The sequence below is a fragment of the Penicillium macrosclerotiorum genome (assembly GCF_028827735.1).
Source record: "Penicillium macrosclerotiorum strain IBT 26536 chromosome Unknown utg000001l_segment0_segment0, whole genome shotgun sequence".
In the NCBI taxonomy this organism is placed as follows: Eukaryota; Fungi; Ascomycota; class Eurotiomycetes; order Eurotiales; family Aspergillaceae; genus Penicillium; species Penicillium macrosclerotiorum.
The window spans coordinates 128,595-143,523 of record NW_026643081.1 but is presented as its reverse complement, the minus strand read 5'-3'; the positions used below and the strand labels follow the sequence as shown (position 1 = coordinate 143,523).

At 50.2% G+C, this 14,929-nt stretch overlaps 7 protein-coding genes across 7 annotated transcripts; 2 read left to right on the top strand and 5 right to left on the bottom strand.

The window, feature by feature from the left end:
* Positions 1 to 115: 115 nt before the first annotated feature.
* N7462_000038 (zinc-binding alcohol dehydrogenase family protein) lies at positions 116 to 1,476 on the bottom strand (the record flags this gene model as incomplete). Its single annotated transcript, XM_057071764.1, has 3 exons — positions 116 to 764; positions 849 to 1,275; positions 1,320 to 1,476. 3 exons carry the CDS (start codon positions 1,474 to 1,476, stop codon positions 116 to 118), a joined length of 1,233 nt encoding a protein of 410 aa, XP_056938294.1.
* Positions 1,477 to 2,889: 1,413 nt separating this feature from the next.
* Positions 2,890 to 6,674, top strand: tcsB (putative sensor histidine kinase/response regulator TcsB/Sln1; the record flags this gene model as incomplete). Its single annotated transcript, XM_057071763.1, has 8 exons — positions 2,890 to 2,973; positions 3,087 to 3,121; positions 3,233 to 3,796; positions 3,894 to 4,980; positions 5,054 to 6,147; positions 6,221 to 6,344; positions 6,397 to 6,536; positions 6,590 to 6,674. The coding sequence occupies 8 exons, from the start codon at positions 2,890 to 2,892 to the stop codon at positions 6,672 to 6,674; spliced, it is 3,213 nt and encodes a 1,070-aa protein (XP_056938293.1).
* Positions 6,675 to 7,228: 554 nt separating this feature from the next.
* On the bottom strand, positions 7,229 to 9,576 carry N7462_000036 (uncharacterized protein; the record flags this gene model as incomplete). The annotated part of the gene is given in 5 exon segments (XM_057071762.1): positions 7,229 to 7,723; positions 7,740 to 8,142; positions 8,205 to 9,158; positions 9,231 to 9,411; positions 9,501 to 9,576. The coding sequence occupies 5 exon segments, from the start codon at positions 9,574 to 9,576 to the stop codon at positions 7,229 to 7,231; spliced, it is 2,109 nt and encodes a 702-aa protein (XP_056938292.1).
* A 778-nt stretch (positions 9,577 to 10,354) lies between these two features.
* Positions 10,355 to 10,723, bottom strand: N7462_000035 (uncharacterized protein; the record flags this gene model as incomplete). Its single annotated transcript, XM_057071761.1, has 1 exon — positions 10,355 to 10,723. One exon carries the CDS (start codon positions 10,721 to 10,723, stop codon positions 10,355 to 10,357), a length of 369 nt encoding a protein of 122 aa, XP_056938291.1.
* A 204-nt stretch (positions 10,724 to 10,927) lies between these two features.
* On the bottom strand, positions 10,928 to 11,248 carry N7462_000034 (uncharacterized protein; the record flags this gene model as incomplete). The annotated part of the gene is made up of 1 exon (XM_057071760.1): positions 10,928 to 11,248. The coding sequence occupies one exon, from the start codon at positions 11,246 to 11,248 to the stop codon at positions 10,928 to 10,930; it is 321 nt and encodes a 106-aa protein (XP_056938290.1).
* A 519-nt stretch (positions 11,249 to 11,767) lies between these two features.
* On the top strand, positions 11,768 to 12,973 carry N7462_000033 (uncharacterized protein; the record flags this gene model as incomplete). Its single annotated transcript, XM_057071759.1, has 1 exon — positions 11,768 to 12,973. One exon carries the CDS (start codon positions 11,768 to 11,770, stop codon positions 12,971 to 12,973), a length of 1,206 nt encoding a protein of 401 aa, XP_056938289.1.
* Positions 12,974 to 13,228: 255 nt separating this feature from the next.
* Positions 13,229 to 14,603, bottom strand: N7462_000032 (histidinol dehydrogenase family protein; the record flags this gene model as incomplete). Its single annotated transcript, XM_057071758.1, has 2 exons — positions 13,229 to 14,168; positions 14,245 to 14,603. 2 exons carry the CDS (start codon positions 14,601 to 14,603, stop codon positions 13,229 to 13,231), a joined length of 1,299 nt encoding a protein of 432 aa, XP_056938288.1.
* Positions 14,604 to 14,929: the final 326 nt, after the last annotated feature.

Sequence of the window (14,929 nt, the reverse complement as noted above, 5' to 3'; positions counted from 1 at the left end):
GGGAACGGAGCAAGAAAGAAAGATTACTGTAATCTTGGCGTATATCATCGAAGGGAAAGACGAGATCTGGCATTGAACAGATAGGAATGAACAGATAGGAGAGCTCTCAGCACTTCTAAATAGAAACAACTAATTTCTGGCCACTCACGCCTTGGCGGACGAGGTCAAGGCCCTTCGATATCCCATCCAGACCTTGACCAACATTTCGTGCTGGCAATGGCAGTTTATAACGGTGCTCGCCCAAGAGCTGCTGCAGAGATCGCATGATTAACTGATTCCCAGGAAGTTGAGGAAGGTCTCGTCCCCTGAACAGGACGGAATGCACATTTTTTGGAGCCTCAATTTCTTTGTCGCCCGTCCATACTTGGGCATAGATGCATGGGCCCTCAGGGTCAAGGGCCTGGAACACGTCCTGTTGCAGGCTTCCAGCCCCGACGGCATCGACGATGGCATCGACGCCTCTGTTATTGAGAGTGGTGGACTTCGCATCCGCGACCAGCGATATCGAATCTCGGGCAATCGCGGCATTTGCGCCAAGATGATGCGTCAGAAGATCATGATGTCTCGATGAGCTGGTGGCCAGGATTTTGCAGGTTGGCAGTGCGAGACGCAGCAGCTGTATGGTTGCGGCGCCAACAGCAGAGCTTCCACCGAGCACGAGAACCGACGACAGTTGTACACCCGACGTCGGACCCCCTTCGAGGAATGGAAGGGGTATTTTCAGTCCAATTCCGAGAGCCATGATGCCTGTGAGATAGCAGGTTCTATGTAAAACAAGAGCCAATCCGTTAGTAAAGATCACGATGACACTGGCAAAAAAGGACAAGATTGGGTGAACTATGGCTCACCCCATGGTCGAAGCCTCCTCGAACGACCATTCCTGTGGGATTTTGGCCACGTTTCTTTCCTGTACTACGGCCCGTTCTTGAAACGATGCCGACCGATCGCCAGGTGTGAACAGCGCGAGCACTCGATCTCCGATCGCGAAGTTGTCCACCTGGTCCCCGACCTTTTCAATCACCCCGGCACCATCGTGACCCGGAACCAGTGGCCATGCAGCGACTCGATGACCCTGATCGATCATCTTATGGTCGGCTGGGTTGATCGCAACAGCTTTCAGTCGAATGACAACTTCGTTTGGCTCCAGCGTATCAGACATCGTAGCCCGAGTCGCCTGGAGGGCACCGCCTCTCTCTGTCACGAGATACTTGGTATTCGGAAAGACCATATTGCAGATGACTATTTGCTCGGCATGCGATCCATCAGTCTTCGGCACTTCGCCGGAATATGTGGTTTTGGAGCTCGTTCGTGTCTCTTACCCGTCCACGTCGGTGGTTGTCTCCGCAGCAACCAGTGTGTCGGCTTCACCAGCGAATGCCCGCTCGCACCTCCTTTCGGTCGAACTTCTTGCTGATCAAAACTGCACGAGGCAAATGGATGAACCTGCTGAGCATAACCCGCGTGCGGCGATCCCATTGCCTTTTAAAGGAGCGGACGTGAGGATGATCTGATTCGCATGACGGAGTTAAGAGCTCCATCCCGGGGTTTCGACCGATCAGGGGTTCAGTTCGGAGAAAGGTATCATGCATAGTTCGCCTCGGCCAAGGGAGTTGTTGAGTGCGAATTTCTGTCCCCAGCAAGGACTGTCGAGGGCACTGTTGAGAGCACTGTCGAGACGTACTGTCAAGAGCACTGTTCTGGGCCAATTCCAGATGCCGGGCTTTTTGCCCTTGGGCCTTGGCCCTGTCGACCGTGTGTCATTCTGTCGCCCGTTCGCGGCACCGAACAGGGACAGACCTGTCGTGTTTGAGTTCTGATGGCGCCTCGTGTCTGGTGGTCGTGTCTAATAGGCTTCGTGTTGCCTCTTGCATCGACCCCCATTGTCGGGCGGCAGATGGACTTTGCGCCGGATAGTGAGATGCCGGTGTGTGTGCACACTGCATATTGCATATGGCATATTGCACATTGCCACGATGGAGGCAAAAAGCAAAAGCAAAGGGGCAAAAGGGGAGGAACCCAAACAGAAACGCCGGGCATCTTCGGCTTGAATGCAAATGGCAAGTCGCAAGTGGCACAGACCGAATGGCTCCCGTTCGAGGGTGGAGTAACCCCAATCCGACAGGAAGAACAGGATTTCTTTAGTGGTTGAGTGGTTGAGTTGTTTGGGTTGTTTCAGAAGTCTCATAGATTCATAGATTCATAGATTCATGGCTTCATAGCTTCATAGATTCATCGCTTGAGAATCACCCGGAGAACAGGCGCGTCCCATTTATTCTGCTGCAAACGAGTGGACTGAAATCCTCGGAATAATCAGAAGAATCCTCGCAATTAACCCTCCTCCTGCTAATATGCTAATCCATAATCCTCTATGCCTCCTGCTCCTGCTTTATCCTGTTTTCTCCTGCTGTCTCCTCCGGCGCCGGGTTCCCGCGTCTTGATGGGTCCGTTGGCTCGGCAATTTTCACCCGCATTGACACTTTCATACTGGCGACGTGCTCGCTTCGCGTTCTAGAGGGGCGTACAGGGGCGTCCAGGGTCGTCCCCCCTCTCTCCACTTGCAACGTCTCGGTCTGGCCCACGGGTCCACTGGTCCATTGGTCCAGTGTTTTGCCCACGCCGGGAGCTCTAGAACGTCGGGTCCCCGCTAATATTACCCTGTCTCTCTCGCCTTCTTTCGATTGTGATGTACCCGGTAGCTCGGTCTGTAACCAAAAAAAAAAAAACTAACCCCAAAAATAACTAACTATACCCTCCTTCGCCTTCTTCTTCACGACTGCGCTGTCTGCTCTGTGACTTTCGATTTCCTCAATGTCCAGTCGCCCGGCCGCTGCTCGACTCTGGCTGTGAAGCAACACGACCCATGAGCGAAGCCGGACTGGCTGTGGTCGGATGCGCATCCCAATCGCGGTGCAGCTGGCGCTGCTGGTGCTCCTGACAACACTGGTGAGCATCGCGGTGCTTGCGGTAGCAACAGTAAGTGACCGACCCGCCCAAGAGACAAGGAGTGCTCGAAAAGAAAAATTTATACAGAAAAAAAGAGAGAGAGAGAGAGAGAGAAAAAAAAAACTAACGCCAGGCAATCCTAGTGGGTAACAACATATGATTTCATCGTGGATGTCGAGTAGGTGCCTTCCCTTCAAACGACAACCATTACCATCATCATCACGACCAGCATGACCCCCATAACCACCACCACCACCACCCCCGGTTGGATCCGCTAATTGATTGACAGGGGACAGAGCCTTCGCCTCGTCGCAAACATCAAGGCCAGTCAAATCGCCTCGAGCCTCGAACTCGTGGAGGTGACCTGCAAAACCATCTCGACGCGACTGTTGATCCAAGCGGCCCTCAAACGATACAACGAGGGCAACCGGTCCGCCACAAACTGGGGCACTTCCATCAGCGATCTGCAATCGGCCCTGGGTAGCCGGGGCTATCTGAGTCTCTACCAGGCCGTGCTCTATTCGAGTACGGGAGAAGGAGGCGATGAAAGGATTCTCAATGTGACCAGCGATACCATTCCAGACATCACCTTGCCGTATACTTATGCCAATGGAAGTGCAGCCAAGCTGGGTCAGGGGAGTCTCGGGTACCCATCCGCGCTGTATCCCAACATCACCTACCATACCTCGTCCGATGGATCGAGCGTGGCGCTGGCCTTCCCTGAATATTACCTTGACCGGGACACAACGCTGTTGTTGGGCCCGCTCTGGATCAACAATTCATTCTCGCTGATGTCCTTGACCTTGCCGATTATCAACAACACGTCAAGCACCGACATTCTAGCGTTCATGACGTATGTGTGATTTCCCGGCCCCTGACTGCTTTTCAAGGAGTTCTAATGTTCTGGTCTCGTCTATTCGCGTTTGAGTGATGCTAATAATCATTGACAGCGTCCTTGCCAGTGCAGAAACAGTCCAGGATGTGGTCAGTTCTCGCAGCGGCCTGGACAATTCGGGGCAGGTCCTATTGCTCGGCCCCTCTCGGCCGGAGAATACCTTTGCCTCAACCGCGCAGCCTGCGACGGCCACCTCATCTCCGGATGCATCGGCCTTGTCTGCTGCAGAAGTTCATTACGTGTTTGAACCGACCGCGCTCCCAGATCAAGCGAACCGACACCAGGGCATCTCCACCAGTACCTCTTTCCCCCTCTCCCGATACCCAGCTGCCTTGAAAATCATGCTAGAGCCCTGGGGGAGACAAAATGCATCCATCAGTGATCTCTCAACGAAGAATGAGGAAGATGCAAACGTTGCCGTTGGAGTCATTCGACCCCAGACCTCCTTGGCTCAATGGATTCTCATCATCGAAGAAAATCATACGGAAGCCTACAGCTCGGTATATCGCTTACGAAAGATAATTCTTGCGTGTGTCTTTGGAACGGCAGGGACCATCATCCTCCTAGTGCCGTTGCTCATGCACTGGGCAGTGGCACCTCTTCGACGATTGCGAGAGGCGGCGCAGAAGTCTGTTGCTCATCAGCTTCCACCGACCCAAGCCCAGCAAAGAAACAACCTCAATTCAGAGAATTCGGGCTTCAGTCTCGATGAGGCCACGGCCGCCGAGGAACCGATGAATGAAAAGGGACCTTCAGCTCTGTGGATCAAACATCTCCGACGACCGCTCGAGAGACTAAACAGCTCTGTCAAACCGATCAATGCGGCTGGTCACCAGAGAATATTCCAAATCCCTGGAAGAGTCCAGGAGCGACGGCATTGTATTACCGATGAGCTGACTGAACTGACGAGGACCTTTAATGAGATGTCCGATGAGCTGACGATCCAGTACAATCGCTTGGAGGAACGGGTGGCGGAAAGAACCCGAGAGCTAGAAAAGGCAAAACTGGCAGCCGAGACAGCAAACGAAAGCAAGACACTCTTCATCGCGAATATTTCCCACGAGCTGAAAACACCCCTGAATGGAATATTGGGTATGTGTGCTGTGTGTATGGGAGAAGAGGACCTGGCTCGCATCAAAAAAGTCGCTCCAGGTCGTTTATCAATCTGGCGACCTATTGCTTCATCTCCTCAATGATTTGTTGACCTTTAGTAAGAACCAAATTGACCAAGCTATCCAACTCGAGGAGAAAGAATTCAAGCTGTCCGACATTCGATCACAAATAAGCACCATCTTCCAGAACCAGGTGCATGAAAAAAGGATTGATTTCAGCGTCTACTGCCTCGGTGGAGACTCCATTCAGCCCGCCAATCATCCTTTGTGTCTCGACAGAACCCATGCGCAGCCTGCAATGGGCTATGATGCATCGCAACATGCGAGAAATTTTGATATGGTCCTTCGGGGCGACCAACACCGCATTCTTCAAGTGCTGATCAATCTGGTTAGCAATGGCCTGAAATTCACCCCCGAGAACGGAAAGGTGGAGGTTCGGATTCGCTGTCTCGGCGAGATACCAAATTCAGACTCAAAAGATTCCACGTCGATTCATCGCCAAAGCAGTAAAGAGATCTCGTGCGTTCAGACGGATATTTACCAGCCAAGAAGAATGTCTCTCGAGAGACCAGACACTTCAACCAGTGGTGCCGGAGCAGACGGGACGCAAGTGCATCCTAGTCCACAAATATTGATGTTTCAATTCGAGGTCGAGGATAATGGACCTGGCATTGCGCCGGGTTCACAGAGGCGTATATTTGACCCATTCGTACAGGGAGATCTTGGTCTGAATCGCAAGTATGGAGGGACTGGCCTCGGGTTGAGCATCTGTGCCCAATTATCCCGAATTATGGGGGGCGTCATTACCCTTGACAGTGAAGAGGGCAAAGGTTCTATGTTTACACTCAAGATTCCGTTGAAATTTGTGAAGGAGGTGCCTCCCAGCACTCACAATTCCAGTGCCCCTGGATCCCGCACTCCGAGTGTATTGTCGTTGGAGGAGTTTTCGACTGCTGCACGAACACCGTCAAATCATGGCTCACTTCGAAACGAATCCATCGCGCCGGGATTCGAGAAGTCAGATATTCAGCCCCGCCTGATTGGGCTGAGCCAGCCATTCTTTGCGCCTACAGTTCCCTCCCCTTCATCATCACCATCGAGAAGTCCAGGGATGAAGACTGCGGATGACAGAGGTTCAAGCAAGAAACGTGTGCTGGTAGCAGAAGACAATACGGTCAACCAAGAAGTTGTTCGACGGTAAGTCCAAAATTGCGAAATTGAAAAAGAAAGAAAAAAATTCTCATTTGTCTGGTTACTTACGACTCCAAAGAATGCTGGCTCTCGAAGAAGTCTACGACGTGACCATCGTCAAGGATGGTCAGGAGGCCTTCGACACCGTCAAATTGAATATGGAAAAGGGCACCGTCTTCGATCTAATTTTCATGGACATCCAGGTAAGTATTCCTCAAATCTTTAGGTTTTGGAGGGCCTTCTAATAGGATTCAGATGCCCAATCTCGATGGACTTCAAAGTACGCGTCTCATTCGGGAAATGGGATACTCAGCACCTATTATTGCACTGAGCGCATTTGCCGAAGAAAGCAACATCAAAGACTGCATGGACTGCGGCATGGACATGTTTATCAGGTGAATAAAAGAACTTTTGATGAAAAAGACGAAATCCACGCTAACTATGATAGTAAACCCATTCGACGTCCGGCCTTGAAACAGGTGCTCAACAAATTTGCCACCATCCCCGAGGAGTTTGAGACGGGGTCATCCTAATGTTTTAGTGTATATATTGGATATGAGAGGCGGGGAATATAAACAGTTGTAATATGTAACCTTCATCCTGATTACTTTTATCCACCCTCAAAAAAAAAGAAAAAAAAGAGAGAGAGAATCAACCAAAAGAAACTGGATAATACCAGCGCAAACTGAAGATTTTTATTCGGGCTGGGAAGTATCGTACATGATTCTAGATGCTCGACGAGTCCTATCAGACAGCTCTGTTAATCCTCCACCTTTATCTTGCTACCTTAAAAGCTTATATTTGACCGCGGTCATAAATTTTTTTCTGTCAGACTTTGGGAAAATTTCTCGAAAACCTGCGATATGTTTTTAAATTAAATGTTGCCCTCTGATGTTACCCATGCAAGCGTTGGGCCTTAGATTGTCGTGGCATATCCACATCAAGGTTTTTTTGAATGCTGTGTTCCTCAGCAGTTATTTCTCAGAATAGGCATTCTTTCAGTGATAGGCTAGTCGGTATTTATTGATGTTGGCCACGATATTTAGGGATAATGTTAACTCATGTAAACGCTGTTGACTTGGACCATTTATGATGACTCCATGGAACTATTCAACTTCATGGATTTTCTCAGTCTCCCGAGCTCGTGCAGTCTGATCGGAACTATTACTCTCCCTGGCAATTCCGATGGATATCGTGATCGCTGTATACACACATTTTCCAGAGACCCATGTAAATTCGAGGTGGAGCCAGTGCCGACGTTGTCGACTTTTAAAGAAGGCGCCATGGGAAATGTAGACAGTCTCCGGTGGCGAGTAAAGGCCGTGGAAATACCCGACTCAGACCCTGCAGGAGTCTGTGATGATACTGGGGATTGATTTACAAGGGATTGCGATATTGGCGAAGGGGAACCTCTGCTGGCATCAGTTTGTGGAGAACCCGCCGGTACAGAGCCGGAGAAGTTGAACTGAGTGGGGAGCTCGGTTGGTGAGGAATCTGAGTATAAAAAATTTAGTCTTGAACCTAGCATGATCACGGGGAACTGTACCATGCATTTCGTAAACTGCGTCTCCCCCGGATTCGACTGTTCGTGGAGATACGGAAGTCATAAATGAACTCTGCATCGTTTCCACGTCGGTGGAAAGAGAAACTGGTCCAGGTCTAGGAGAGGTCGGTCCAGGCGAAGCTGACCCGACATCTGTAGAAGGCTTAGCAACGGCCTTAGCCATTTGATTGTTCTCGAGTTGCTCTTGACTGGGTTTCCGACGATAAATCCAGAATCCAATCACAAGCCCAATACCGAGTAGACCACAGGGAACGCCAATTACCGCGCCAGCCCAAGAAGGAACGCCATCGCCTTTTGTGCCTGATGTTATAGTGCTGGAGTCATTGATATAAGGCCAATAAGTGGTGATGGGTTTCGTATATGTCGTGTTGAAGATACCAGCCAGAGAGCTATTTGTCCACTCTGCAGGAGCGATAGTTGTAGCACCCCCGGAGGAACTGCAGACGCTGTTAGATCCTCCAGGTTTCCACGGCGGTCCTCGGATCTGCAATTTACTTACCTCCCTCCGATTTGCGCGGTCACTAGATCTGGTACTTTGTAATCGCTCCATAGAGATGGGTCATAGCTGTTCTGAAAACTGAGGGTGTTGAGGTTGAAGTCGGCAATCATTCCTCCCTCAAGGCATTTGGTTGGATCCGTATTCTGTCCGCCCAATGTCAACATTTGGTCTGGATATACTTTGATACATCGATGTCCGCTACGACCGTGCGAAGCACTTCCGTTATATGCCTTAATCCACTTGAAAGCCGGCAGGGACAGGATAAAGACGTCGTCTGATGGATTGGATTCATAGTCAATACCGTTGTACCCGCCATAGATATAGATATTATGGGATGAGCCATCCGATGCGCTGGCCAGCACAGAGCAAAACTGCGTTAGTTGGGGCGGCGTGTCTCCGGTCGTGTTTTGGAGATACCACTTTCGGCTCTCAATGTCATAGACTGAGACTGTCTCCATAAAGGTGGGACTAATCTTCTTGCTGAGTGCCGTCTGCGATGCATTCAGCCCGATATCCCGCCACATTTCTACGGGGTCCACCACTCCCCCGATGGCAACCAACCCTCCAGAAGTGGAGACCGGCACCCAGATGAGCTCAGCATTGGCCCGGCCTTGGACATAGTATGGCAATGAATCATTGGTCCACTTTGAATCGCGCAGTACTGACATGTCTACCGTGATCAATGTATCGGCCGTCACGTTTGAGTCCCTTCCGTCGTATGTGAAAGCGCCCCAGTCCGCTGCGCGCATTCCGCTGAAGTAAAAGCCCAGATTCTCATCTGGTACGGATACACCAGCACCATTGGTAATATACCGAGTGACATTGCTTGATAAAGTCTCGACATTCCAGCCCAGTTCCCCGCTGGACCGGTGCGGGCCGTATTGGTAGGCTTCGTAGCTCAGAACTTGACTGCTAGAGGGTGCTTCTGTGCTGTTGGTCAATCGCAGCATGCCGCTAACAGAATTCGCGATCATTAGTCTCGAGAATGGTTCGTCTTCTCCCCGTCTTCTCTAGATTGTCACGAACCCGTAGAGATGGAAATCATCCTTATTGGCAAACATGACCCCGTCAACATAGTTTGGAGCAATGTTATTGGCCGCTCCTCCCGCTATGGAGGTGTTCTTGATAAGGGCCATGAAATTGGAGCTAGTGTTAAAAGAGGTGGTCAAATTGAGCGAATAGATATACCCTTCGACATTGCCTGTTCCTGGTGAGCCCTATCTTTAGCGAGGATGTAGCGAAGGTAGAAACAGTCCCGTACCATCATTTAGGTAGTTAGCACAACCATCGGAGAACCCTCTGTAATGATTAGCCGCGCTCCCCACCCTCTGTCGTTTCCATGCTTACTGTTGGAGCCATAACTGCCCGCCATCGAGATATATTATATCACGGAGAATATTCGCTATCAACATTAGCCGAGCACAGCAAGCTTCATGACCGTTTCGACAATACTCTTACCCCGTAATCCTTGCCAGTTACACATCGAGATATTGATTTGTGTCTGCCATGAAGCACAACTGCCCCACGTACCCTCAATCGCGGCCACCAGGGTCAGGATCGCTGCTCCCAGAGATACCATGGTCGATCAACAAGATTGTGACCGCGATCATCTCCGACGACAGAGTCGACTCCAGCAGAATATGGGAAACCTGTTTGAAGAGAAAGGAGGAGTGGGCAACGACGTGGCTTTGTCCGTCACCCTGTTCTTTGTCGCTTTCACCAAGCTTGTACGGCACTGCTCCACCCTCGTGCCCTCATTCGATGTGATGCATGAAAGCTCGAATGCACAGCCCCGGATTGGCTGGAGACGAGTCCGATCGCTCTCACTATTACTCGCTATGACTTTTTATTGCTCGCAATTTCCACCGTATTCCAGGATCGTATACGCAAAGCAGCCGTATACCGGTTCTATAATCGCGACAGTCGCCCATCCAAGTCATTCGATAAGCCCTCAAGAAACGACATGGACTGCTTGATGATGATAAAAAACAAACCCGAGCAGTACAAAGTCCAGCTCGTGTTCTGGGCTGACCTTTCAATCTACAGATAAACTGGAGGACGTCTTCTGGGGCAAATGCGGGTGCACTAGCCGGCCTCGCTAGACTGGAGGCTTCTCACTATGGTTGCCGAGGTCTTTGTTTCGGAATTCTTTATTCGAAAGCCACAGTATTTCTGGCAGCTTCAAAAGTCCCCTGTAGTGCCGGGCCATGGACATGTCTTTCGGGGTCTTGGATCAAAGTAGTCGGGACGTGATTTCTTCCGCACACTTCATCCTCGTCGTGCGCTCTGCTCTGCTCTCTTTTGACGTTATACAGCTTCAGGATTAACCAAAGCTTCAATTGTTGACCTATCACAATGAAAGTTTCGGTCACTACTATCTCGGTGCTGATGCTCTCCGTGGTCGGTTTAGAAACGGCTTCTTGTGCACTGACTGCCCCTGGCACACTCTCGACAGTGCCAGTGACGAGCCCCGATGGATGTGAAGCAATCGCAGTCACAGCTACAGTCACGATATGCATGACGTTTTCACTCGGGGAAATGGAGAAAAGTACTCAGACTTTCGGACACCTAGTCACTGAAACTGTTTCCAATCCATGGATAGAAAGCAGCAACACGATGACAGCCACTATCACGAGGGCCACAACGAATACCATTATCGAAACAAAGGGCCACACAACTACCATGGCCACAGAGACCGTAACTCAACCGGAAAAAAGCATAGACTATTCAACACCAGTCACTCCCGGTGGCCAGTCCACCACTATGGTTATCTCAAGAGTGACAACGATAATCGCGGGAACTACACCCACACAGATCTGGATGACGAATAGTATTGGGAGCTCAGAAATTACCATTTCACGCTCTAGTATCAGTATACTGAGCTCGACTGTCACAATGCCAGGGTCAATTTTCACAGCCTCTGTTTCAAGCTCTTCTGTTGCCATAACAAATCCAAGATCCACAAACACATTTTTGAGATCCGAATCCACAATTACGATAGTAAACCCAGGCTCTACAGTCGCTGCCTCCGTTTCTACGACCATAATACCAGGATCATTCTTCACGGTTACCATATCAGGCCCAACAATTACTCTGCCAGGCTCTGCAGTTACTGTTTCAGGAATAACCCTATCTGTATCAACCCTAATCACAACAATTACGTATTCAGCAAGTACCAAGACAAGTATAGCATCCACCACCCTCACGGAAACGATAACACAAACTATCGAGGCCTCAACGAGTACTTCTCCAGGGTCTACCAGCACTTTTCCGCACACAACCTTGCCTTTCAAGGCTATTACCACGACTGTCACACGCCCCGCAAGTACAGAGACTATCAATGAATCCACAACGATCCTAAAAACAGTCACCATTCCAGGTAGATTACGCCTCCTCTATTCACCATAGCTACCTTGACTGGTTGACTCCTTTTTTTTGATTTAGGCACCACGCAGGTTGCCTCCGTCACCATCACCGATAACACCTTCGGCCCGGGGCCGACAGAGTTACGGGGCGTGAGTAGCACAGTCCCCGTTTTCATATCAGTATGCTCAAGTCTCATTATGAATCCAACTTATACTCCGACTGCCTCATTGCCAAACTATTATACATGGGGTTGCCCGCCGGGGTTCCTCTGCCATCCTCCTCATACAGAAGACCGTGCTAGTTGCAATGTCGAAGCCGGCCTCCCAGCTGATAATTATGTCTGTGACCCTGCGAATTGTATTCCATCTCCTCGTTTGGTTTATAATCCTTCTTGGGAAACTTCGAATTTCCAGCACTACAATATTTCCAATTACTATTTTAATCTAGATCCCGAAGACTTTGGCCTGGATTATCTGATATTCCAATTGCCGTCAGATATTACCTCATATTACACCAAGCGCAACGGATTCCCGCGACAGGACGGGTTCCTCTTTCTTTGGGGCCTCCAGGTCGGCGAGAAGGCCAAAAAAGACATTTCAGATATTCCTGGAGTTTGCTATAATGATTGCAACGATGCTGCCCTTGAAGCAGAATCTTCTGGGAAAACTCCCGAGTTGTGTGATAGTGACTCTGCTTTCTCGGTGGGTTTGGGGAATTGCAGAAATTGTATCAGCCATTATGCTCGTTCGGCCTCAGAAATATACTCTCAGACGCTATTGCCATCATTTGCGCAGTTTCTAGATTACTGCTCGGAAGTGCAAGCTACAGCCTCTAGTACAACAGAGCCTAGCACTACCACGAGCACCGCAACGACAATCACCTCTGCCACTGTAGTGACCAATACGGCATTTATCGGTACCTCAGCTGCAATTTCTGTTACCGGCAATCAGTCATTCAGCAGCCGGGCCACTGGCCAAGTAATCGTATCCGATACACTCAACTCGGCCGGGAGGTCTTTATCTACGAGAACGGTTCAAACGGTTACTCAGAGTTCGACACTCCAATCCGATTCAGCAACAATGGGACAGTCTCATCTTGAAGATACAACTACATCTCAAGGTCCGAGTACAGAGAGTATGTCTCAAGGTACGAGTGCAGGAAGTAAGGATCATCGGAGTACGGGTACAGGGGCAAGAAACCAAAACAAAGCGAAAAAGACCCAGGCTGCAGCTAGCGGTACCTTCAGCAGCATGTCCATCGCTAGTTTCACAAGTCATACCAGCATGGAGTCCACATCACCCTCCAGCTCCAGCGCTGTCCTTAGGGGGTCAGCTTCGGACAAATTGGTGCCCAACATGTGTCGCGGGATTTTAGCATTAGCTATTCTCGCAGTATTCATCTAAGGATTTCGATTAATGGTATTCCGCCAAGTTCTTTTGTCTAGATTACATGTACACAGCTAATTATTATGATGGTACAATTTCTTTTCAAAGCATTCACTGCCGTTTTCTATCCTAATCTTACCCAACCATAGCAATGCTTTGGACAATTCGATGGTGATTCCACTATAGAAGCTGCTCGGATCAATTTTCAATGACGCAAGAATATTTATTTAGATAACAAATACTTGATACGTGACTTTTTTTACCTTGTTATCTCTAAATCCACTCGAACTTATTGCCCAAATAGCGATGAGCGCGAACATCACCCGATCGGGCATGGCCTTCAAAGTTCTCTGCTCGAGCAGCTCGTCCACATAGAAGACCAAGCTCACCGCTTTCTTGAGGTGAAGTGACTTCCTGGTAAGTGACCGTCTTCAGGTACTTTCCAACCCACAATCCACCGGTATAGCGGGCAGCCCCGCGAGTGGGAAGGACATGGTTAGTGCCAATGCACTTGTCTCCATAGGACACACAGGTCTTCTCGCCAAGGAAAAGGGCGCCATAGTTGGACATTTTCTCCAGGGCCTCGCGTGGCTTCTGTGTCAGGATCTGAACATGCTCGGATGCATACTCATCGGCCAGCTTGTAAGCCTCATCAAGGTTTTCGACCACATTGATCTCGCCCAGGCGATCCCAGGACACAGCAGCAATATCCGCTGTTGGCAGGATTTCGAGGAGACGATTGACTTCGCTAAGAGTCTTCTCTCCGACCTTTTGGGAGTTGGTTATCAGCACAGCTGGGGTGTCGGGGCCATGTTCCGCTTGCGACAAGAGGTCCGTGGCAACAGTGAACGGATCGGCGTGTTCGTCAGCGACAATGAGAACTTCAGTCGGTCCAGCGGGCAAGTCGATGCCAATTTCCTCTCCGAACAATTGTCGCTTGGCCTCAGCGACGAACGCATTACCGGGTCCCGCAATAAAGTCCACCTTCTTCATGGTCTCGGTGCCGACGGCCATGGATGCAACGGCCTGGACGCCTCCCAGGATATAGATCTCATCCGCTCCGGCATAATGCATTGCTGCAACCGTGTTTGCCGGAATCTTCCCGGCGATGGGAGGGGTGCATGCCGTGACATGAGGCACACCCGCACACTTCGCTGTGAGAATAGTCATATGGCTCGAGGCCAGGAGGGGGTAGCGACCACCGGGGATGTAACTACACGGTAGGACAATTGGCTAGTTAGCAGACGAGCGAAAGAGAAAAAATATAGATTGGAGCATGAGCGACTGACGCGCCAACCGAGTTAATCGGAATGTTCTTCTGCCCGAGATGCACACCGGGCCGAATTTCCATCTCAAAATCCTTGATCGATGCCTTTTGCGCCAAAGCAAAAGTTCGGACATTGTCTTGGACTTGCTTGATATCATCGATAATCTGTTGGGGGACCGTCGCAATAATCTGCTGAATTTCCTGCTGCGATAGCTTGAAGCTTTCGGGACTCCATTTGTCGAACTTCTCCGAGTAGGTTCGTACGGCCTTGTCACCGTCAGTTCGAATATCATTGATGACCCCGCGCACAATTTCGGGCACTTTAACCGCAGATGCGGGGCCCGCGCTTAAGCGATTTGCTTGTTTCAACTTCAGAACCATTGTTGCAAATAGAGGGTATGGGAGAGATGATGGGTCAAGCGTAATGCGGATGAGTGCTGGAGTGTTTCCTGGAATATAACAACCATGAATTTGTTCCTTGCGACTCTATAAGAGGCTCAACCAACAAGCACGTCAACTATCGCGCGTGCCAAATCTTCTTGTCACTCGGACTCGGCGCCGAGGCCGATCTCCCAATGGGCCCCGCAACTTCGGATGCTGCGTGGAGAGAGGATGTTGTTGCGCTTCGGAATGTGGAGGGCGGCGGCGCGGCTACCCGAATGGCCTTGCAAAACAAGAGCCACAAAAACCCTCGTTGAGTTTTTTAA